We start from the raw sequence: 25,422 nt of genomic DNA, 5'->3' as shown, positions 1-25,422 counted from the left end.
CGAGTTGACCGATCATAAGAACCTGGAACATCTGAGCCATGCCCAGTGCCTCAACGCCCGTCAAGCCCGATGGGCTCTGTTCTTTTCCAGGTTCAATTTTGAGCTTCATTACAGTCCAGCTGATAAAAACCTCCAGGCTGATGCCCTATCCCGCTCTTTCAAGCCTGAAGACACACCGGAAGAACCAAGCCATATAATAGACCCAGCTTGTATCTGTTTGTAAGTTACTCACCCAGTCCCTGCTGGGAAGACTGTCATGCTCCGATGAAGGGCCGGTGAAAGCACGAGGCAAACTAGGCCTGGGCCTAGGGGGCCGAGCATTAGGGGGCACTAAGCAGTGGTATTCCGAGGGGAGGTCAGGGGGAGCCAATGCCACTGGGAGCAAGGCCATAGGGGAGCGCTGATGGCCGACATGAAGGCTCATGCGGCGCCGGTGGACCTCATCCCACTGGCGGCTGACCAGTGAACTACTGCTGTGCTGTGTGTCGGATACACACAGCAGGAAGATCGGTTGGGCCGATGGCCCAAAGAAAAAGGTCACATCTAAACCTGCAGGTGCTCCTCCTTCCTGCCCACGCGGCCCCGGAAGAAAGATGTTGCCAGAGCCGCAGGGGCAGAAAGGGGGAGGAGCATCAGCTGGGAGCAGAAGAGGAGCAGCACTTACGGGCCGCTGCGAATCCCAAGTCGCAGCAGGTTGAGAAGAGGAGGAGGCCCGATAGCAGGGCTGCCGCCGCGGATCCCACATTGCGGGCGGCCCGAGAAGATCAGGGCCGCTGCAGAGCCCATCCTGCGGTGACCCGGGAAGCGGAGGCCCAAAGGTGAGAGAGAGGCTGAGAGCCTGTAGAATGTGTATGTGTGCTTGTATGAGATGAGTTGAGAGATGGTGTGTGAGAGTGAGAGACTGTGTGTGGGAGTGAGGACCTGAATGTTTGCAGAGACAGCATGTGAGAACCTCTGTGTGTGTGTGAGAAAGACAGCAAGTGACAGTGAGAGCCTGTGCTTGTGGGAGTGAGAGAGAGCCTGTGTGTGTGAGAGTCAGACAGCATGTGCCAGTGAGAGACTGTGTGTATGAATGATTGTATGAGAGAGAGCATGTGAGAGTGACAGCCTGCGTGTGTGTATGTGTGAGAGAGAAAGCATGTGAGAATGAGAACATGACTGTGTGTTTGAGGGAAGAAGACAGATGGAGAGAAAAGAAATAGAAAAAAAGACAATATAAAAGGAATTGGCAAAAAAATAAGAAAGGTAAGGTGGGAAAAAAAAAGCCTGTGACCAACCGATTAGAAAACTAATATCAGACAGCAAATGTAAAAAAAACTAAATTACTTATTACTGATTGGCACATGTAATCTTTAGGAATGTGCAAGAGTAGCACTTTCTCTATGCGGATCTCACAATGTACGAGATCAGCATGGAGGAAGTGGAAGTCCACGGGGCCTGCACAGAGGAGGCAGCAGAATGGGCTTCAGTGCCAGTAGCAGCAATCAGCACCTCCGCAATAGCCACGCGGCAGCAGTGACAGTGGCAGCAGAGGAATGAGAGAGGCTCCGAGGTTGCTGGCAAAAGAAAGAGAGGAGGTCTGCCTTTAGTGTGTGCATGTGTATGTGTAGTGCGTGGGGGTGTATGTGTGGGAATGCATGGGTGCCTGCCTGAGGGTGTGTTTGTGTATGAGAATGAATTGGTGCCTGCATGGGGGTCTGTGAATTTGAGAATGAATGTGTGTATGCCTGTGGGATGGGGAGGAAGTGGTGTAAAAATGAATTGGAGCCTGCCTGGGGGTCAGTGTGTGTGTGAGAATGACTGGGAGCTTGACTGGGTGTGTGTGTTTGTGTGTATGTGAGGGAGAAGGTAAGAGTGAGAGCATGAGTGTGTATGAGAAAATCCAGGGGAGTAAGAGTGTGTGTGGGTGTGTGTGTGTGGAGGGGGAGAGAGTGCCTTAGAGCCTGAGAGTATGTCAGTGTCTGTGAGAGCGAGAGGTTATGGTGGGTATAAGAGCATGCATGTATATGTATGTGACAGTGTATATGTATGAGAGAGAATGGACATGTGAGTATGTGTGAGAGAGAAGATAACCTCCTAATCCTCGACAATATCAGGGTGACTGGAAATCAAGAGCTCCCACGTATGGACAGCAAGGGCTTTTTAAAATCCTTATAAGTTTTAATTATTGGGTGTTATTTGATATATGTGCTGTTTTGAAATATTTTATTGGTGTTTGGGAAATTGTAAACAATGTATATGATTTTAATTAATAGAAATTCTATTTATCAGTAGTTTTAAAATATTCTTTTAATAGTATGGTTTTACTATTATAACTGATGCTTTATATTTCTTGATTTTATTGTTTTATGAGGAATGATGGTTTTGTTTTTCCATTGTTAATACACAGAATCTGGCTTCTTGGGTTTTCCCTTTCAGTTTTTTCTAATTTGTGCTCCTTTATTTTGTATTCTGTATTTGGTAATGCTTTATGTGTGTGACCATGATGAGAGATTCTGCTAGCATGTAGTGTCTGTATAGGAATCTATAGCAATCGGGTTTGTTTTGTTTCCTCAGTAGGTGGTGTATTGGTATTCTAGGACCCAGTGTAATATTTACCCTTGCTTTTTCACAGGTAGGGTTATTGTTGTTTGAGTCCTTGGTGTTATTACTGTTATGTTATGATGGGATTGCAGTATAGATTTTGAGTGTCTTTTTTGCGGGGTTTTGTGTTAGTTCACAATGTGTCTGGCAGTGGAAGGTGTTTGTGCTGATGTTACTGTGAGGTAACACCAGAATTTGAAAATATCTTTTAGTATGATGAGCTGTAAGGGAAACATCCAAGCTCCATTGTTTGGGGGAATTTCAGTGGATGCACAGAGTTACAGAACTGGAGGTGCAAGATTTAATATTGACATTCTGTCCCTTCCTATATATTCCAGACTTCATTCTCAGAGCCATATAGAATTAGTTGAATGAAGCTATCAAATACTTTTTTATAGTAGTTTTACTAGAAGTGTGAAACTGGTCAGCTTTTTAAAATTATGCAGAAGACCCTTTGCACTTTTTTATTAACACTTTTTTTTATAACCAATTTTAAAGCAGGATCCATGCTATAGAGGTGGGTGTGATGAAGAAATGTCATTTTGGCTGCCTCCCCAAAATTCGTCTGTCTAGAGATGCCACTGATTTTCTGTGACCTTAAGCATTAGTACAAGAAGGATTAAGGGGGGATGCTGTAGAGGCACACAAATGCATTGGCCCCCAGGCGCTGGAGACCCTTGGCGCCACTGGATGCGAGCCATATGGGGCCGCAAGCGGCGGCAAAGAGGAGTGGAGATTTGGTGGGCCGCAAGCAATGCCCAACCTGCTCGCGACCCAGAAAACCACACAATCAGCGGGCGTGCTCGAGAGTGAGGTAGGAATCGGGCCGAGACCGGGGGGTGGCGGCACAACTGGGGGGGGGGGGGGCACAAGGGAGAAGGCTCGCTTAGGGTGCCTAATCCCCTTGCACCGGCCCTGCCCTGATGACTCCAAGAAAGAGTCTCCGCTGGGCGCATTATTCTAAGTTTCCCAGTCACCCAGAGTGAGCACGAACCTTGGCACTGCTCCAGCAGTTCTTCTGGTGACCTACTATGGTTTCTGATGCTAAAGCAAATGTTGAATCCTGTAACACTTGTGCATAGCAAAAGCCCCCCGGTCGGTCGACCTTGGGGTCTCCTGCAACCACTTCCAGCTCCCGAGGAACCATGGACCCACCTGTCTACGGATTTCATTGGTAATTTGCCTCCATCTAAGGGTCATACCGTTATATGGGTAACCATAGACCGATTTTCAAAAATGGCCCATTTCATCCCTCTACCAGGCCTACCATCCGCTCCAGAATTGGCATGCCTATTATTTCACCACATCTTCAGACTGCATGGCCTACCCAAGGACATTGTCTCTGATTGTCCACAGTTTGTTATTAGATATTGGCATGCTCTTTGCCAAAAATTCGGTATTAATATCAGTTTAACAACTGCTTATCACCCGAAAGCCAACGGACAAGCCGAGTGAATGAATCGCTCTTTGAAGGCCTTCCTGTGCACCTTCATCAATTACCGCCAAGACAATTGGTCTGAACTTTTATCTTGGGTGGAGTTTTCTCATATCACCACTGCTACAGGCATGTCACCATTCTCTATTGTCTATGGAAAACAACCACGACCACCGTTGCCCGTACCTTTGCCTGTACCGTCTAGAGATGTGCTTCGTTTTTTTCTACCGGGTCGTTTTTTGACTCGGATACTTCGTGGTAAAATTCGGGTTTTCTCGTTTAGTTTTTTTGAAAAACGAAACGAGGAAACCCGAAACCAGCCTAAAAAACGAAGCGGGAAACGAAGCTAAAAAAAACCCCACCCCAAGCATTTAAATTCATTTTAAAACATTACATACAACCCTCCCACCATCCCGATCCCTCCCCAAGACTTACTAACATCCCTGGGCGTCCAGCGGGGTCCCGGGTTCCATTTGTCCCTCCGTGCCCGGTGTGCTACTGCAAGCCGTGCTCCTCAAAATGGTGCCGAATAGCCTCTGAACTACTATGTCACAGGGGCTACCGGCGCCATTGGTCAGCCCCTGTCACATGCTCATACCATGTGACGGGGGCTGACCAATGGCGCCGGTAGCCCCTGTGACATAGTATGGGCAAAGGCTATCTGGGCCATTTTGATTCCTGGCAGCCGACAACGAAATCGCTCCTGGACCCCCGCTGGACCCCCAGGGATTATTGGCAAGCCTGGGGGGGGGGGGTCAGGAGGCCCCACCAAGCTGGCCAAAAGTCCCTGGGGGTCCAGCGGGGGTCCGGGAGCGATCTTCTGCACGCGTGCCGTCGGATGCCAGGAATCAAAATGGTGCCGATAGCCTTTGCCCATACTATATCACAGGGGCTACCGGCGCCATTGGTCAGCCCCCGTCACATGGTATGAGCATGTGACAGGGGCTGACCATGGCGCCGGTATGATAGGAGTATACTACCGTCCACCTGGACAAAATGGTCAGACAGATGATCAAATGCTAAGAGAAATCAGGGAAGCAAACCAATTTGGTAGTGCAATAATAATGGGAGATTTCAATTACCCCAATATTGACTGGGTAAATGTAACATCAGGACTTGCTAGAGACATAAAGTTCCTGGATGTAATAAATGACTGCTTCATGGAGCAACTGGTTCAGGAACCACAAGAGAGGGTGCTATTTTAGATTTAATTCTTAGTGGAATGCAAGATTTGGTGAAAGAAGTAACGGTGGTGGGGCCACTTGGCAACAGTGATCATAACATGATCAAATTTAAACTAATAACTGAAAGGGGGACAATAAGTAAATCTGCAGCTCTAACACTAAATTTTAAAAAGGGAAACTTTGATAAAATGAGGAAAATAGTTAGAAAAAAACTGAAAGGTGCAGCTGCAAAGGTTAAAAGTGTTCAACAGGCTTGGACATTGTTTAAAAATACAATCCTAGAGGCGCAGTCCATATGTATTCCGCACATTAAGAAAGGTGGAAGGAAGGCAAAACGATTACCGTCATGGTTAAAAGGTGAGGTGAAAGAGGCTATTTTAGCCAAAAAAATATCCTTCAAAAATTGGAAGAAGGATTGATCTGAAGAAAATAGGATAAAACATAAGCATTGTCACGGTAAGTGTAAAACATTGATAAGACAGGCGAAGAGAGAATTTGAAATGAAGTTGGCCATAGAGGCAAAAACTCATAATAAAAACTTTTTTAAATATATCCAAAGCAAGAAACCTGTGAGGGAATCGGTTGGACCATTAGATGACAGAGGGGTTAAAGGGGCTCTTAGGGAAGATAAGGCCATTGCAGAAAGACTAAATGAATTCTTTGCCTCCGTGTTTACTAATGAGGATGTTGGGGAGATACCAGTTCCGGAGATGGTTTTCAGGGGTGATGACTCAGATGAACTGAACGAAATCACTGTGAACCTGGAAGATGTAGTAGGCCAGATTGACAAACTAAAGAGTAGCAAATCACCTGGACCGGATGGTATGCATCCTAGGGTTCTGAAGGAACTAAAAAATGAAATTTCTGATCTATTAGTTAAAATTTGTAACCTATCATTAAAATCATCCATTGTACCTGAAGACTGGAGGGTGGCCAATGTAACCCCAATATTTAAAAAAGGCTCCAGGGGCAATCCGGGTAATTATAGACCAGTGAGCCTGACTTCAGTGCCGGGAAAAATAGTGGAAACTATTCTCAAGATTAAAATTGTAGAGCATATAGAAAGACATGATTTAATGGGACACAGTCAACATGGATTTACCCAAGGGAAGTCTTGCCTAACAAATCTGCTTCATTTTTTTGAAGGGGTTAATAAACATGTGGATAAAGGTGAACCGGTAGATGTAGTGTATTTGGATTTTCAGAAGGCGTTTGACAAAGTCCCTCATGAGAGGCTTCTACGAAAACTAAAAAGTCATGGGATAGGAGGCGATGTCCTTTCGTGGATTACAAACTGATTAAAAGACAGGAAACAGAGAGTAGGATTAAATGGTCAATATTCTCAGTGGAAAAGGGTAAACAGTGGAGTACCTCAGGGATCTGTATTGGGACCGGTGCTTTTCAATATATATATAAATGATCTGGAAAGGAATACGAAGAGTGAGGTTATCAAATTTGCGGATGATACAAAATTATTCAGAGTAGTTAAATCACAGGCAGACTGTGATACATTACAGGAGGACCTTGCAAGACTGGAAGATTGGGCATCCAAATGGCAGATGAAATTTAATGTGGACAAGTGCAAGGTGATGCACATAGGGAAAAATAACCCTTGCTGTAGTTACACGATGTTAGGTTCCATGTTAGGAGCTACCACCCAGGAAAAAGATCTAGGCATCATAGTGGATAATACTTTAAAATCGTCAGCTCAGTGTGCTGCAGCAGTCAAAAAAGCAAATAGAATGTTAGGAATTATTAGGAAGGGAATGGTTAATAGAACGGAAAATGTCATAATGCCTCTGTATCGCTCCATGGTGAGACCGCACCTTGAATACTGTGTACAATTCTGGTCGCCGCATCTCAAAAAAGATATAGTTGCGATGGAGAAGGTACAGAGAAGGGCAACCAAAATGATAAAGGGGATGGAACAGCTCCCCTATGAGGAAAGGCTGAAGAGGTTAGGGCTGTTCAGCTTGGAGAAGAGACGGCTGAGGGGGGATATGATAGAGGTCTTTAAGATCATGAGAGGTCTTGAACGAGTAGATGTGACTCGGTTATTTACACTTTCGAATAATAGAAGGACTAGGGGGCATTCCATGAAGTTAGCAAGTAACACATTTAAGACTAATCGGAGAAAATTCTTTTTCACTCAACGCACAATAAAGCTCTGGAATTTGTTGCCAGAGAAGGTAGTTAGTGCAGTTAGTGTAGCTGGGTTCAAAAAAGGTTTGGATAAGTTCTTGGAGGAGAAGTCCATTAATGGCTATTAATCAATTATACTTAGGGAATAGCCACTGCTATTAATTGCATCAGTAGCATGGGTTCTTCTTAGTGTTTGGGTAATTGCCAGGTTCTTGTGGCCTGCTTTTTGGCCTCTATTGGAAACAGGATGCTGGGCTTGATGGACCCTTGGTCTGTCCCAGCATGGCAATTTCTTATGTTCTTATGTTCTTATGTTCCTGACCAGAAAGTCTGGTTAAGTACTTGGTATAGCTGACTCAGAATACCTTCTCAAAGGTTCTCTCCAAGGTATATTGGACCTTTTATGGTCACTAAACGCATTGGACCAGTTAGATACTAGCTTCGGCTGCCTCCTATGCTGGGAATACATAATATATTTTCATGTATCTCTCTTAAAACCTATGATCCTATCCTGGCCTGCCTGAAAGGCTCCTGAACCACCTCCACTCATGGCTGAAAGTGATACGATGTACAAGGTACATGAAGTCCTCGACGTCAGCCGTAGGGGCCGCCGGTGGGAATACCTCCTTTCTTGGGAGGGTTATGGACCCGAAGAAAATTCTTGTGAACCAGCTCAGAACATCCTGGACAAAACCTTCCTCCTGAACTCTCATCGTGCCCATCCAGGCAAACCCCGACCTCCAAGAGGGGGGCATAAAGGGAGGGTACTCACCTTTCTACAGTGACTCCAGCCTTTGGTTCATCCTCGCTGGCGGCGGTGGGCCATCAGCTTCGTCCTCGGGCCTTCCCCGGTGCCTCTGGCTCTGCCACAGTCCCTGGTGTTCCCGGTCCTGCTTCCACTTCTCATCGGGCCTCTGCGCGTGGCCCGCAGAGAGGCACTGCTACTTGTGCCGCTCCTCGCCCCTCCCTAGGCGGAGCGGCACTTAAGTTGGGACCGCGGTGGGAACCTAGCTGCAGACCATGATGATGATGATGTCAATCTAACCATAGTACTTAAGCTCAGGCTCTGCTGCCTAGCGTTGCCTTTGCAACAGGTCTCTTCGCTGGTCAAGCCCATTGCTTCCTAGAGATTCTTCTCATCCCTGCATTCCTGTTCCTCATTGTTCCTGGTCTCCGTCTCTTTGTTCCTAACCTGATTATGCTTCGGATTGACTATATGGATTTTGACTTTGCTTTGCCTGACGTTGCCATTGCCTATCTCCAACCTCTGCTTCGCTTGACTACGGTACTGCCTATCTCCAGACCCATATCTCTGCTTTGCCTGACTATGCTGCTGCTGCCTATCTCCAGACCCAGATCTCTGCTTTGCTTGACTTTGGTACTGCCTATCTCCAGACCCAGACCTCCACTTTGCTCAACTACACTACTGCCTATCTCCAGATCCAGACCTCTGCTTTGTCCAACTACGCACTGCCTATCTCCAGACCCAGAACTTCACCTTGCCTGACTACGCTATTGACTATCTCTATGATCAGGCCTCAGCTTTGCTTAACCACGCTCTTGACTATCTCCGTGATCAGACCTCAGTCTTGCATGCCACTGCCTTCGGATCGCTGCCAGCCTTGACTCAAGCCTACCATTGGACACCTCTTCTGCTTACTCCCTGGACGTGGTTTCTTCAGGCTTCGGCCTACTTTTGCTTTGGCGCCTGAGTTTCCAGTACATTACCCAATCCGGAGTAAGACTGTACTATCTCTTACCTGCTGTCTCTGGGCTGAACCAACTCCTACTGCAACTATATACAGAGGCCCACCTGAGTGCTGCTGGCCCTGGCACCCAAAAGCTCAACCTGCAGGGAACTAGGGCTGGTATATGTGAAGCTCCAATGGCCTCTGTCTATCAGCCCACTCCACCTGCCAATGGTGAGGACCCGTAGGTCCTTACCTACGGGTTGCGTCAACACCACCTCGGCCCAAGGGTCCACCTCTGATGCAACACTTCCTTCATGGAGAGACCAAGGTTAAACCTCCAATTACAATGCATATGGGGATGCTGGAGTTTTTACAACAGCCTCACTAATCTTAGTGTCTTGGGGATTAATATAAAACTGGCTAATAAGACAAAGAAGAGGGTCTGGGTGTTGGCTTAAGTAACAGTATTGTAAGAAGCAAAGTTGAAGACTTTTTTGATCTGGAGTACTGAAAAGCATGGGGGTAACCTGCATGGAGCGGCAGTTACTACTCTTAACAGAAGGCATGGGGATTACTACCCCTAACTAATAAGCCTTGATGATTTTGACGGAACTGCAACATTGCTCTCCGCTTCGACATGGGGGGAGAAGGGGGATTGGATTCAAACAACCATCACTACTGGCCCTGATTTTTATCGTCTGGGGTACTGATATGCAGACACAAGGGAAAAAGCACAGGACTGCTTCTATGGTCAAGTCCAAAAGCAAAGCACATCGAGCAGCAGCGACTGAATTATCAAGAAAACTCATCATCTAGTAAAAATAGTGCTAGCAGTAATTTTTTTATGATTTATCATAAGGCTTGGGGATAACTACACGGCGTGGCAGTTACTATCCTTAAGAGAAACATGGGGGTAACCTGCACTGAACGGCAGTTACTACTATTAAGAGAAACATGGGGGTGGTCTGCATGGAGTGGCAGTTACTACCTTTAACAGAAACATGAGGGTGACCTGATTGGAGTGGCAGTTACTACCCTTAAAAAAAACATGGGGGTGACCTGAATGGAGTGGTAATTATTACCCTTAAAAGAAACATGGGGGTGACCTGCATGGAGTGGCAATAACTACCATAAGAGGCTTGATGGGCAGACTGGATAGACTATTTGGTTCTTTTCTGCCGTCATTACTGTGTTACTATGTTTCTATATAATAACATCTAAAATTATATACTAGCAGAGGTGGTGGAAGCTATCGCTGTAACAGGTTTTGGGTATATTTGGGACAGCCAAGTATATTCAGCGGGAGGCTTGTCCTGTTGAGTATCCATTACAAGTCATCCGGCTAACTTTAGCAGATAACTTTTCTACTTGCCATCTTATTGAATATAGATAGACCTCAGATTTTTAAATGGCTGATTCCTAACCTTTTCAAAATTGACCCCAAAGTGATTTCCAAAGGTTAGAAAGAATCTGTGGCATGTCCTATCCCCACTCTGAGCTCTAGATCCCACCTAAGCTGATGCTGGCACATATCTTGTCCATAGGGGAATTATTCTATTACCTTGTGCTGTCTTCTCAGCATTCACCAACAATGGGAAAAAACTCCTTTTGAGACTGGAATAGATAGCGAGACCAATAACTTGCCCAATATCTGCAAAGAAGAAACCATCAGATCAGTTATAACCAAAGTGCAATGCATAATATTTGACCTACCCACATTATAGACCCCCAGTGACACAGGGTATCTGCTACTCCCATGTTATGTGAGGTGAGTGGCAGATGAAAGCTGAACAAATCACAGTTACCTCCACAGCCTTCTTCATTCCCCTTCAAAGCCAAAAAGCCCATTGACGGAGGATAGCTCCCTGACACCCCCCGGCTCATCCCTACCCCCCTTCCAAATATTATAAAATCCCTGGTGTCTAGTGTCTTCCACCCCCACTCCCCCAAAACAGTATCCTGATGGTCTAGAGAAGGCAGGTGAACCCCCCACCCCTACCCCCTGTACCTAAAAAATGTTTCTTTGATAGCCAGCTGGGTGCCCGGAGCACCCTCTAGCCCCAGGACCAGTCAGTGCTATTTTGCAATGGCACCATGCTGACCTAAGCAAAGTAGCCTGATCCTCAGACCTTGCCCCATAATGTGATAAGGACAACGTCAGGCTGGTGCCATTTTGAAAAATGGCTCTGACCAGGACTGGGGTTAGGGGGTGCCTGGGCCCCCAGCTGGCTTTTGAAGACAACTTTTTGTGGTATGGGGGGAGTAGGGGATAGGAGTGGAGGACCACTTGCCCCCCAGACCACAGGTTACTATTTTGGGGGATTGGAGGGGGCGGGGGGACACTAGACACCAAAGATTTTATTATATTTGAAAGGGGGGTAGAGATGGGTTGGGGATGGGGGGCTATCCTATGTTAATAGGACTTTTTGGCTTTGAATTGGGGGAAGGGAAAGTGCCATCACTGGGCATGTTGCATACATTTTTTTTAAATTTCAGGTAGCCACTGCTACCTTGGTAGGTAGCAGGGGGTGGGGCAGATGAGCATCACCATTGCCTCTCAGGTTAATTTTTTTGGTCTTTGAGGGGGTCTTGGGCACCTTGGCCCTTTAATTTTCCTGCGGGAGCATCGGGGACCTGAGTTAGCGCCCAATGCTCCCTCAGGAAAATAACTACTCCTTCCCCATAGGGGGAGGGAATATGCTGCTATATCGTGCGATGGTGCCACAATATGGTGATATCGTTTGATAACAGCATTTAAGGCATGTAACATGCTTTTTAACTCATGATATCACCATATTGCAGCTTAGTGAATCCACCTATAAGTAAAAGGTGAAAAATTTCCGAATGTACATACAGAAGAAGGAGTGGCCAGGAACATTTTCTTGAAGATCATGTGTACAAATGTCTGATGCTTACAATAAAATACCATACCGGCAGGCTTCATGGTAAAGGCCAGTCAGGATATTATTGCTATCCTAGATATGCAGTGCAATGGGAAACATAATTGATTGTCGTACTAGGCTATAGCTTATTTGGAAAGAACCGCATAGGTAAGAAAGAAATAAGAGCAATATTTTACATAAAGAATAATATTAAAGAGATCACGTGAGGCAGCATAGGGGACGAATGTAGGCTTCCCTGCTCCGTGCTTCGCCTCCCCATCCAGCCCCATCTACCGCGCTAATTATAAAACGGAACCAAAGGCATCCTTTCTGCAGAACGCCTAATCTCTCAGGGTCACATCTATACTGACCATGGCGACACGTGTTGTCCGCAAAGACTAGGAAAGAGAAAGAGAAAAAGCTTGCGGCCCAGATCCGCCATCTTCGCCTGAGGCTGCGCCGCCTGTGACACCAATCTCACAGCCGAGAGACTATAAAATCAACGGTGGCAGCAGCACTCAGTCCTGAATTAAAAACTATTGCGGACAAGCTCTCTGAAATTACCCAGTCCCTCAGTGGGTATGAAACCAGATTTGCAGAGGTGGAAGGTAGGGTCTCAGACATACAGGATGGTCTGGTCACAGCACGGTGGGACATAGAGGTTCTGCAGGCCTTGATGGCACAACAAATACAGCGCGTCGAGAACCTGGGGAACCATTCCCGCCGTTCGAATATTAGATTAATAGGGCTTCCGGAGATGATTAAAGACCAAGATCTCTCGTCCTTGCTGGAAACTTGGCTGCAGGAGCAATTGGAGCTCCCAGCCACGCACGGACCCTTGCGGGTGGAACGATTGCATAGGCTAGGCCCTAGACAAATAAACGCCACGCGTCCCAGGCCGGTGATTGCTAAATTGAACAATTACACCCACAAAATGGACATTCTGAGGCCGTTGAGGGGGGGCCATTCACTCACATATGCTAGTCAAAAAATCCTCCTCTTCCAGGACTTTTCTGCGACTGTTGCGATGCAGCGTCAAGCTATGGTGCTTCACTGCACCCAGCTGATTAATCAAGGCCTCAAGCTACATTAAATTACCCAGCTTGACCGCGTGGCTACAGCCTCGGGAATAAAGTGGCTGGATACCCCTGCAGTGGCTCAGGCTTTTGTGTGTGAGCATGAGGGCCAGGAGCTGGCTGCACCTCACTAACCTTGATTACTCTGTTCTGACGCCAAAGATGGTCAGATCGCGATACCTGCGACCAATTTTGCCCCTGAACTTCATATCAGGGCAAGCTTCTCAGTTTTCAAGAATCAAAACTGGATTGGCCTGATGGCTGGAGGATTATTCTCGGGACAGATATGCAGCTTTCTCCGGTTTTGTTTATGCAGGCATGCAACGTGTGTCTCTGCTCTCATGCCAGGTGTCTGAGCGTTCATTATAGCTGGAAGTTCTATAGCTCATTTTTATTTTTACAATTTTTACTTTTACTTTTTATTTTTTCCGTTGTTGCTGGATTTTTGTGGTTTATTTTTTTTATTTTATTTTATTTTCTTCAACTGTTGCTTGCCCCCTGAGCTCGGGACTACGATACCATCTGGTCTTTATTCCATGGACATTATTTTGCGGATAAAGGTGCTCAGTTGTGTAGTCGAGATCCTCCCTGCACCTTTCACAATATTGCCGGGACAATTAATGAACTCTCATTTTTTACTTTCTTTTTTTTCATATTTTCGTTCAGTCTTGCTCACTTTCAGTTTCTGTCTATATTGTGTGGAGAGTTACATAGCCGATTTATGAGTGCTGGGGCTCTTCCTCTTATACATGTCCTCTGTCATTTTATCCCGGTTACTGGGTTATTTTGTTATTTAGCTGTCCTGGGGGAGACATCTTTAAACAAGGAGGGGATAGCCCAGATGGGGGGTAGACTGACATCCCCCTTACTTGCCATAACTATCTCCTATCCTTCGGGGTTAAATCAATGGTATTTAATTCAATCGCCCCTGGGGGCCAGAGTGCTAGCCTGCTCGGGGGGGCTGTTGAGCCTCATTCATACCCTGAATTGACTGTCGGTTCTGACACCTCCCTGAAGTTTCTTGAAACACAAGGGGACCATAACTACAGCTGCTGTTTTTTTTTTCTTTTTCTCTTCTCTTTCTTCTCTCTCCCTTTGCCTTTAGAGAGATATAGATACCAACTGCCGTGAGAAGGCTCTCAGAACAGGTAGAAATAGGGGTTTTCTTTTTTTTATTTTGTTATGAGTACGAGACTGTTGCTCACCCACTTATGCTGTGGCCAATCGTTGGTTACCAGGTCTTTCACTAGGTATGTCGTCCCACATCAGACACCTAGGGTACCCTGGGCAGCCTATAAGATTGGTCATCAGGGCCATTGATCAATTAAATCAAACATAGCTGAGGTAGCTCTCCTATTCGGAAGCATCCAGCCTACACAGAATCTGCTCTGTTACTATGGGGTAGATTTTCAAAGGGTTACACGCGTAAGATATGCGCATAATCCCCGAAAACCTACCCCTGCGCGCGCCGAGCCTATTTTGCATAGGCTCGGTGGCACGCACAAGTCCTGGGATGCACGTATGTCCCGGGGCTTTCAAAAATGGGCGGTCCAGGGGCAGGTCCGGGGGCATGGCGGCGGTCTGGGGGGCAGGGCTGGGGGCATTCCCGAGCCTCTGGCACAGTGGCCGTGCCGGAGGTTCGCACGCCAGCAGCCGGCTAGTGCTCGCAAGTTACGCCTACCTCAGGCAGGCGTAACTCGCCAAAATAAGGTAGAGGGGGGATTTAGGTAGGTCTGGGGGTGGATTAAGAACATAAGAACATAAGAAAATGCCATACTGGGTCAGACCAAGGGTCCATCAAGTCCAGCATCCTGTTTCCAACAGTGGCCAATCCAGGCCATAAGAACCTGGCAAGTACCCAAAAACTAAGTCTATTCCATGTAACCATTGCTAATGGCAGTGGCTATTCTCTAAGTGAACTTAATAGCAGGTAATGGACTTCTCCTCCAAGAACTTATCCAATCCTTTTTTAAACACAGCTATACTAACTGCACAAACCACATTCTCTGGCAACAAATTCCAGAGTTTAATTGTGCGTTGAGTAAAAAAGAACTTTCTCCGATTAGTTTTAAATGTGCCCCATGCTAACTTCATGGAGTGCCCCCTAGTCTTTCTACTATCCGAAAGAGTAAATAACCGATTCACATCTACCCGTTCTAGACCTCTCATGATTTTAAACACCTCTATCATATCCCCCCTCAGTCGTCTCTTCTCCAAGCTGAAAAGTCCTAACCTCTTTAGTCTTTCCTCATAGGGGAGTTGTTCCATTCCCCTTATCATTTTGGTAGCCCTTCTCTGTACCTTCTCCATCGCAATTATATTTTTTTGAGATGCGGCGACCAGAATTGTACACAGTATTCAAGGTGCGGTCTCACCATGGAGCGATACAGAGGCATTATGACAGTTTCCGTTTTATTCACCATTCCCTTTCTAATAATTTCCAACATTCTGTTTGCTTTTTTGACTGCCGCAGCACACTGCACCGACGATTTCAATGTGTTATCCACTATGACACCTAGATCTCTTTCTTGGGTTGTAGCACCTAATATGGAACCCAACATTGTGTAATTATATCATGGGTTATTTTTCCCTATATGCATCACCTTGCACTTATCCACATTAAATTTCATCTGCAATTTGGATGCCCAATTTTCCATTCTCACAAGGTCTTCCTGCAATTTATCACAATCTGCTTGTGATTTAACTACTCTGAACAATTTTGTGTCATCTGCAAATTTGATTATCTCACTCGTCGTATTTCTTTCCAGATCATTTATAAATATATTGAACAGTAAGGGTCCCAATACAGATCCCTGAGGCACTCCACTGTCCACTCCCTTCCACTGAGAAAATTGCCCATTTAATCCTACTCTCTGTTTCCTGTCTTTTAGCCAGTTTGCAATCCACGAAAGGACATCGCCACCTATCCCATGACTTATTACTTTCCTAGAAGCCTCTCATGAGGAACTTTGTCAAACGCCTTCTGAAAATCCAAGTATACTATATCTACCGGTTCACCTTTATCCACATGTTTATTAACTCCTTCAAAAAAGTGAAGCAGATTTGTGAGGCAAGACTTGCCCTGGGTAAAGCCATGCTGACTTTGTTCCATTAAACCATGTCTTTCTATATGTTCTGTGATTTTGATGTTTAGAACACTTTCCACTATTTTTCCTGGCACTGAAGTCAGGCTAACCGGTCTGTAGTTTCCCGGATCGCCCCTGGAGTCCTTTTTAAATATTGGGGTTACATTTGCTATCCTCCAGTCTTCAGGTACAATGGATGATTTTAATGATAAGTTACAAATTTTTACTAATAGGTCTGAAATTTCATTTTTTAGTTCCTTCAGAACTCTGGGGTGTATACCATCCGGTCCAGGTGATTTACTACTCTTCAGTTTGTCAATCAGGCCTACCACATCTTCTAGGTTCACTGTGATTTGATTCAGTCCATCTGAATCATTACCCAATAAAACCTTCTTCATTACGGGTACCTCCCCAACATCCTCTTCAGTAAACACCGAAGCAAAGAAATCATTTAATCTTTCCGCAATGGCCTTATCTTCTCTAAGTGCCCCTTTAACCCCTCGATCATCTAACGGTCCAACTGACTCCCTCACAGGCTTTCTGCTTCGGATATATTTAAAAAAGTGTTTACTGTGATCTTTTGCCTCTACAGCCAACTTCTTTTCAAATTCTCTCTTAGCCTGTCTTATCAATGTCTTACATTTAACTTGCCAATGTTTATGCTTTATCCTATTTTCTTCTGTTGGATCCTTCTTCCAATTTTTGAATGAGATCTTTTGGCTAAAATAGCTTCTTTCACCTCCCCTTTTAACCATGCCGGTAATCGTTTTGCCTTCTCTCCACCTTTCTTAATGTGTGGAATACATCTGGACTGTGCTTCTAGAATGGTATTTTTTAACAATGACCACGCCTCTTGGACATTTTTTACTTTTGTAGCTGCTCCTTTCAGTTTTTTTTCTAACAATTTTTCTCATTTTATCAAAGTTTCCCTTTTGAAAGTTTAGCACGAGAGCCTTGGATTTGCACACTGTTCCTTTTCCAGTCATTAAATCAAATTTGATCATATTATGATCACTATTGCCAAGCGGCCCCACCACCGTTACCTCTCTCACCAAGTCCTGTGCTCCACTGAGAATTAGATCTAAAATTGTTCCCTCTCTCGTCGGTTCCTGAACCAATTGCTCCATAAAGCTATCATTTATTCCATCCAGGAACGTTATCTCTCTAGTGTGACCCGATGATACATTTACCCAGACTATATTGGGGTAATTGAAGTCTCCCATTATTACTGCACTACCAATTTGGTTAGCTTCCCTAATTTCTCTTAGCATTTCACTGTCCATCTCACCATCTTGACCAGGTAGACGGTAGTATACCCCTATCACTGTAGTCTTCCCTGACACACAAGGGATTTCTACCCATAAAGATTCAATTTTGTATTTAGTCTCATGCAGGATGTTTATCCTGTTGGACTCTATGCCATCCCGGACATAAAGCGCCACACCTCCTCCCGACTGCTCCTCTCTGTCATTGCGATATAATTTGTACCCCGGTATAGCACTGTCCCATTGGTTATCCTCTTTCCACCATGTCTCTGAGATGCCAATTAAGTCTATGTCATCATTTACTGCTATACATTCTAATTCTCCCATCTTACTTCTTAGACTTCTGGCATTAGCATACAGACATTTCAAAGTTTGTTTTTTGTTTGTATTTTTATTCTGCTTTTTAATTGATAGGGATAAGTTAGAATTTTTTAGCTCAGGTGAGTTTTTAGTTACAGGCACTTGGACTACTTTTCTAATTATTGGAACCTCACTGTCGGGATGCCCTAATTCTAATGCATCATTAGTATCCTTTAAGGATACCTCTCTCCGAACCATGCGGAGGGAGGGAAAGGTGGGGGGGAGGCGAAAAAAGTTCCCTCCGAGGCTGCTCCGATTTCGGAGCGGCCTTGGAGGGAACGGGGAAAGCCATCTGGGCTCCCCTAGGGCTCAGCCTGTGCAAGGTGCACAAGTGTGCACCCCCTTGTGCACGCCGACCCTGGATTTTAACATGCGCGCGGTAGCGCGCGCATGTTATAAAATTGGGTGTACATTTGTGCAGGCCGGGCAGCGCGCACAAATGTACCCCAAGCGCATAATTTAAAAATCTGCCCCATGCTTATTTAACTCATCTGACCACATTGTGGGGTTTAGTATTCCTGTATAAGTAGAGATGGTTACAATTGGTTGATGTTGTTACTGGTTTCTGTTATTCTTGCCTCTTTATGCTTCAACATGGTACTTGGGCGGGTGGGGGGGCTGGATGGAGGATGGGGCGGGGGTGGGAGGGGACCTCTTAATCTCCCTTTCTCCAAGAGGAACGGGAGCGTGGTCTCATGGTTGAGTCTACAGTTGGGGGGTAATGATAACGGGATAGAGGTCGGGGAGGGTAGGAGAAGGAAAGGGGATGGGGAATTGGAAACGGGGAAAGGGGGGCAGAGGGAGATACTGGGTTCCTGATTGGTTTGAGTGTCCTCAATTTTGCTTAAGTGTCATGTCGTTGACCAGTTCATTGTCCAGGGATTTTGTTTTCCAAGCATGGGCCCCGGCTGGGAGGGCTCAGGCTCAAACTAGGGTGAACAATCTGCTTTACCTATCCTCGAGTTTAGTCGCAACCTGATCAACAGACGCGTATAGTGTCGTGGAATGTGTGTGGCATTCATTCCCCCGTTAAACGCTCTAAGATACTATCTCGCTTACGGCGTCTGGAGACGGACGTAGGTTTCCTCCAAGAAACCCATTTATCTGATTCAGAACATGCTAAAGTATGTAAGTATTGGTGGGTAGCCTTTACTATGCCTCTGCTACTTCTCGATCGGCGGGAGTGGCAATACTATTTCATAAGAATTTACCCATTCAGGTTCGTAAAGAAATTAAGGACCATGCCGGATGCTTTCTTATCCTGATCAACGAACTATATCATCAGACTGTGTTGTTCTGTAATCTTTATGCCCCTAATACTTATTCCTCGACTTTTTTTCAAGTTCTCTATCAACATCTGCTTCCATTTATCGAGGATACAATCATTGTAGGGGGAGACTTCAACACTGTTAAAGACCCTCAAATAGATGCCTCTCAAAGCCAACGGTGAGAAACAGGGTTGGAAGGGGTCCTTCTTTTCTGGAGAATGCTCTTCATTTGGTCGAAACGTGCCGCATTTTAAACACTGGGGTAAAGGAGTTCACTGACCTCTCTCGAGCGCATGCCACATATTCTCGTATAGATTTTTCCTCACCAGTCGCCAGGCTTTTTCAAGGGTGTCTGAGGCCAGTATCGAGAATATTGTGATCTCTGACCATGCCCCCGTGTGGGTAGACATGGCCTTTCAGCCCCCTTCTCATTCCACTAGGATCTGGCAATTTCCCTTCTATTTAATTGATGAAAGGAATTTTCAACAGTACTTAGACGAATGATGGTCCGAATACGACAAATTAAACCAGGACCCAACCTACGCTTTTCTGGTATACTGCCAAGGCGGTTTTGAGAGGTGACATCATCTCCTACACTGCCCACCACCGATTCACTCTCAATAAAAGAGTCTTACAGCTCACTAACCAGCTGAAGAAAGCTAAGGTACAGCTCCTTCAGGCGAATACGGGTCCGGTGAGGGACACGTATCTCTCCCTCCAATGCGCTTTAAATACACTATTGTACCAGAGAGAACAAAAGAGTTTTTTATACTATAGGCTTAGGTTATACCAATACAGTAATAAGGAGGGTAAGCTGCTGTCCCAGCTGATTAGATCCTCGCGTGCGTCCTGCTTTATAGCGGGACTGCGGAATGAATCGGGACAGATTGAGAGAAACACTAAATCTATTTTGCGCATCTTCCGCAATTATTATAGTAAATTATACCGGAATGAGGAGGGATGCTTGCGCTCACTTTTGTGATTCCATATCCTTCCCTCAACTTACTATGGAGCAACAGCAAATCTTGAATTTTCCTATCACGTCGGAGATCAAATTGACAATTCACAGGTCTCACCGTCTGAAAGCTCTAGGCCCGGATGGATACCCTGCCAAATTTTATAAATGCTTAATTGATAAGATCACCTGCCCCCTGATACTTTTTTTCTCAGATCTACTAGCTAGCTTTCCCACGCAAATGAATCATGCTCACGCTTATACCCAAGATAGGAAAGGACTCTCTTGCTCCTGATTCATATCGCCCAATCTCACTGATTAATTTTGATCACAAGCTGCTGGCGAAAATCCTGGCAGATCTTACCATCTCTTGTGGGAACGCATCAAGTTGGCTTTGTATGAAAATGATACGCCCTCTCCAACATTCATCGGGTGCTTGTGGCGATGGAGATGTGCCGCTATACCCACACTCTGTATCTTGATATAAGCTTTGATGCAGAAAAAGCTTTTGATCGGGTGGAGTGGCACTATTTGTTTTATATTCTGAGACAGATGGGTTTTGAAGGCTTTGTGTTTGCGGACGACTTATTAGTCTTCCTTACGGACCCTTACTCGTCGTTGCCTTTGCTCTTAGATATGTTTAGAGCATTTGGTGGTTTTTCGTGCTTCCGGTTGAACAGAGGAAAATCTTCAGGCTGGCCTTCCCTGACGTTCTTCGAGAGCGCTGGCGGGATCACTTTCTCTTGCAATGGGCTGACATCTCCTTTCTCTATCTGGGAGTTTTTTTGTCAGCAGATCCTACCCAAGTATATCATCTGAATGTTCTCCCCTTCTTAAAACTACACAGGAACTGCTACTTTACTGGCAGCCTTTACCTTTGTCTTTGTCTGGCTGGTTCACTTATACAAAATGGTTATTCTTCCCAAATGGCTTTACCTTCTGCAAAACTTACCCCTTTGTCTTGGGCACCGGAACTTGGCGCCCAAGACAAAGGATCATTCTTTGAGGCTTTTTCTTTGGAGGGGACGAGGGCTAGGCTGCCATTCTCTCTTGGTTGCAGGAGAGGTGGGGAGCGGGGGGCTGGGGTGCTGAATCTTCGCTTATATAATTTGGCTTGCAACATGCGAGTGATTAGAGACTGGATTTTGGGTACTTCTTCACATACTCCGTATGTGGCAGATTGTGCCCTGGTTGTGCCCTTGGAGGTGACTTATTCTTCAAGTGAAGCCTACAAAACTTTCTACATTTCTGACTTCTTCTATTACCACTGTCCCATTCGGCAAGCGTGGGTCCAATTAACTAAACGATTGCAAACACCTCGAGTTTGTGCATATCTGCTGCCAATATCTGGTAATGCCGATTTACTTCCAGGTTCTCAAACTGCCGTCTTTCAACGTTGGTTATAGGAGGGCATTACATGCCTTGGACACTTACTTACCAAGGAGGGTGGCCCACTTCCTTATTCTGAATTCCAAATTTCCCGCTTGTCACCCTTTTTACATGCATGCATGATGAATGAGTGGCCAATGATCCACACAAAACGACGACAGATGGCAGCTGCAAGTGAAGGAAAAACGTAATTCTTGGTACGCACCTGACCTGGCGCAATTGCAGGGGAACAGTCATCATGCCTAATATATGACGCAAAAGTTCCGGACTTCCATTGGCCCATCTGCTGTATGACGGCCTGTGGGAGACCGGCAGTGGCAGCACTAGAAGTGGCTCCGATGTGGAATGAGCGAGTGCCAAAACATTCACTCTGAAGCCTGGCTTTCGCCAAGTTTTCTTGAAGACTGCTGAAAACTGGTGTCTGCTTAATGGGGATTTATCTCGGTGAAGTAAGAACAAGCCATTCCCTTTTGGGCATAAGGTTAGGTATAGAGTCACGGCCATAACCGGACATGTTACTGGACCTTTAACTGCTGTCAAAGAGATGAGTTGACCACATGCCCCTTGATCAGTCTTGGACTCTCTTAATCTTAGGTATAGCATTACGTTCGAGATGCTGACATCCTCCCACAGTAAACTATGTAGCTGTGATGCATTCTGCGATGGTGCTGTGAAATCACACAAGGTGCCAAAGAATGAAAACATGAAGGTAACATGGAAGAGCATAGTCTTGAATTCGTCTGCTGCTACCACAGGCAGGACATGCCAAAGCAGCAACAGGAGGTCATGAGACAGTGGTCTCTGCATGCTGTGCTGAGGTAAGGACTCCTTGGCCCAGCCCAGCATCACCCTTTTGACAGCAAAATACTGTTCTGTGTGGCCTGTTTCTAGCTTTGAGAAGAATTCTAGCTAAAAGTTATTCACTGAATTTATTTGTTCCAGAGGGAGAGTTAATTTACATTTAGTAATCCCATAGTGGGAATTGAATACTGGCTCTCTTAGGTTCAGAGCCCCCTCTGACCACTAGGCTACTACTCCACTCTCCACGGGTAGATGTGAATTGGTTATTTACTCTTTCGGATAATAGAAAGACTAGGGGGCACTCCATGAAGTTAGCATGGGGCACATTTAAAACTAATCGGAGAAAGTTCTTTTTTACTCAACGCACAATTAAACTCTGGAATTTGTTGCCAGAGGATGTGGTTAGTGCAGTTAGTATAGCTGTGTTTAAAAAAGGATTGGATAAGTTCTTGGAGGAGAAATCCATTACCTGCTATTAAGTTCACTTAGAGAATAGCCACTGCCATTAGCAATGGTAACATGGAATAGACTTAGTTTTTGGGTACTTGCCAGGTTCTTATGGCCTGGATTGGCCACTGTTGGAAACAGGATGCTGGGCTTGATGGACCCTTGGTCTGACCCAGTATGGCATTTTCTTATGTTCTTATGTTCTTATCTATAAGCAGCATAAAATGAACTCCCTCAGCAACTCTGACACCAGGAGACACTTGGAAGTTTGCTTGTTTATTGACTGAACTACCGCTGCATTGTCACACCATAACACCACCCTTTGACAACTAAGTACCTTACCCCAGATGAGTACGGCGACTATATGGGAAATAGCTCAAGAAATGTGATGTTCCTGGTTAGGTCACCCACTGTCCAGTGGTCTGGCCAGCACACTGTGCACCAAGCTCCTTTGAAACAAACACCAACACCAATGCCTTCTGATGCATCACAATATAGAAACATAGAAGTGACGGCAGAAGAAGACCAAATGGCCCAATCAGTCTGCCCTACAAGCTTTCACACTTATTTGTTACTCTGACTGCTGAGTAACAAATAAGTATTGGTAACTTTTTGGTTCTAATTTACTTCCACCTCCACCATTGATGTAGAGAGCAGTGCTGGAGCTGCAACAAAGTGAAGTATCAAGCCTAATTGGTTAGGGATAGTAACCGCCGCAATAAGCAAGCTACTCCCATGCTTATTTGTTTACCCAGCCTGTGCAATTTAGTCCTTGTTGGTTGTTGTCTGAATACAAATCCTCTTATTTTCATTCCCCCCTGCCATTGAAGCAGAGAGCTATACTGGATATGCATTGAAAGTGAAGTATCAGGCTTATTTGGTTTGGGGTAGTAACTGCCGCAACAAGCAAGCTACTCCCACGCTTATTTGTGAATGCAAATCTTTTTTCCCACATTTTCTCTTCCATTGAAGCATAGAGCAATGTTGGAGTCGTATTAACTGTGCGTACAGCTGAAGATCATTACTGCTGACCGGTCTAGGAAGTCATGCCAAAACCAACACCAATGCCTCCTGATGCATCAAAGTATAGCTGAAGGTCATTGCTGCTGACCGGTCTAGGAGGCCATGCTGAAAAAACGTTAAAGTCCTTGAGGATCTTAGACCATAAGGCTAGGTCTTCCCTAATTGGCCTGCTTATCCGCAAGCGGTGGTGGTTGCAAACCAGACCCACTGTGGGCATATTAAGTGGTGCAGGAAAATCCTGCCAATAGAAATAACTCACATGGCAAAGGCCAGGCTGCCTATAAGGGATCTCATGTGCCTCAGCGTGACTTTCTTGCTGCACATGGCGATAGACACCAGATTGGTCAGTTTCGCTAACTTGTTGTCTGGGAGTCTGGATTCCATTTGCATGGAATCAAGCTCGAGCCCCAGGAAGGTAAGGACAGTTGCCAGGCCTTAAGACTTGTCCTCTGCCAAAGAGATGCCAAACCTGTGCACCAGCTCATGTCAAAAAACTTAAACACATTCAGGTGTACCTCCTCTTCCTATAAATAAGAAATCATCTAGATAGTGAACTAGCGACGCTAGCTCAGATGCCTCTTTGGTTGCCCAATGTTGGAAGGTATTGAATGTTTCAAGTTCTTTTTCACTCAACGCACAATTAAACTCTGGAATTTGTTGCCAGAGGATGTGGTTAGTGCAGTTACTGTAGCTGTGTTTAAAAAAGGATTGGATAAGTTCTTGGAGGAGAAGTCCATTACCTGCTGTTAATTAAGTCGCCAGAAAATAGCCACTGCTATTACTAGAAACAGTAGCATGGAATAGACTTAGCTTTTGGGTTCTTGCCAGGTTCTTATGGCCTGGATTGGCCACTGTTGGAAACAGGATGCTGGGCTTGATGGACCCTTGGTCTGACCCAGTATGGCATGTTCTTATGTTATTTCTTATTTATTTATTTTTAATTCAATCATTTTTTTTGGAGCGAGAAAGATGCGGAATAGAGAGGTCTTGGAAATGGGGAATTGCGTGAGAAAAACAGGGAAACTTAAGCAGTCAGCTAAATTAGTTGCTGCCTGCCTGGCCATGGCATCGGGGTTTCGTCGGTGCCTAGACTGCACTCGCACCATGCCTATCACAGACCCTCATGGAGTCTATGTAATGTGTTTAGGCCTTGAGCATGATGTCCTGACTTTCACCAAATGTGCCCTCATGACACCAAAAGGTCGCAAAGCCAGAATGGAGAAGATGGGGCTCCTTTTCTGTGCTCACACCCCGACGCCGTCCTTCGCATTGACGTCATCAGAACCGGCACCGTCGAAGTCGCACCAGCATCGACAACCGTCCGGTGACCGCCCACCATCGACGTCTTCACGGCCATCGACCCCCGTTTCTCCCCCTCAAGATCGAGGGGATCGTAGGGAGAAACATCGCCATCGGCATCGTAAGTCTCGGACTGTCGAGGGAGCGAAATCATCGACCTCGCCACCGTCCGAGCCACCATTGAAGAAGCCCTGTCCAGGAATGGCACCGACCACTCCTGCGACCGGGACATCAAGGCCACCCTCACCCAATCGGGGTTTGGGAGTCGCGATTCCGCCTGTAAAGGTGGTCCCTCCGACTGTGCCTCAGCCACCCTCTTCTGTCACGGAGCTGGGGCTGATTGCCCAGGTCTCCGGGAAGAACTGGACTGGCTGGTCCAGGAGGCCATTGACAAGGCGCCAACATCGGCACCGAGAGTGGAACCGGTCACCGACCCGATTCCAGCAGCGCTGGCACCGCTGCTATCCCGGATGGAGGCGCTCATGACTGCCCTTCCATCGGTGATTCCCGGGTCTCCGATGGCTCCGGTGCGCTCC

The 25,422-nt window shown here is 45.9% G+C and overlaps 1 protein-coding gene across 1 annotated transcript in view; it reads right to left on the bottom strand.

Moving 5' to 3' along the window:
* The window catches only part of LOC115092941 (prominin-2-like), a 192,004-nt gene that overhangs the window by 67,656 nt on the left and 98,926 nt on the right, over positions 1–25,422 (bottom strand). Inside the window, exon 6 of the mRNA XM_029604436.1 lies at positions 10,597–10,686. Coding sequence (XP_029460296.1) covers positions 10,597–10,686 — 90 coding nt within the window. The remainder of the gene's footprint in view (positions 1–10,596; positions 10,687–25,422) is intronic.

This window comes from Rhinatrema bivittatum, chromosome 5 (genome assembly GCF_901001135.1).
Source record: "Rhinatrema bivittatum chromosome 5, aRhiBiv1.1, whole genome shotgun sequence".
Lineage (NCBI taxonomy): Eukaryota > Metazoa > Chordata > Amphibia > Gymnophiona > Rhinatrematidae > Rhinatrema > Rhinatrema bivittatum.
The sequence above is the reverse complement of the archived record's forward strand: the minus strand, read 5'-3'. Positions and strand labels throughout refer to the sequence as shown.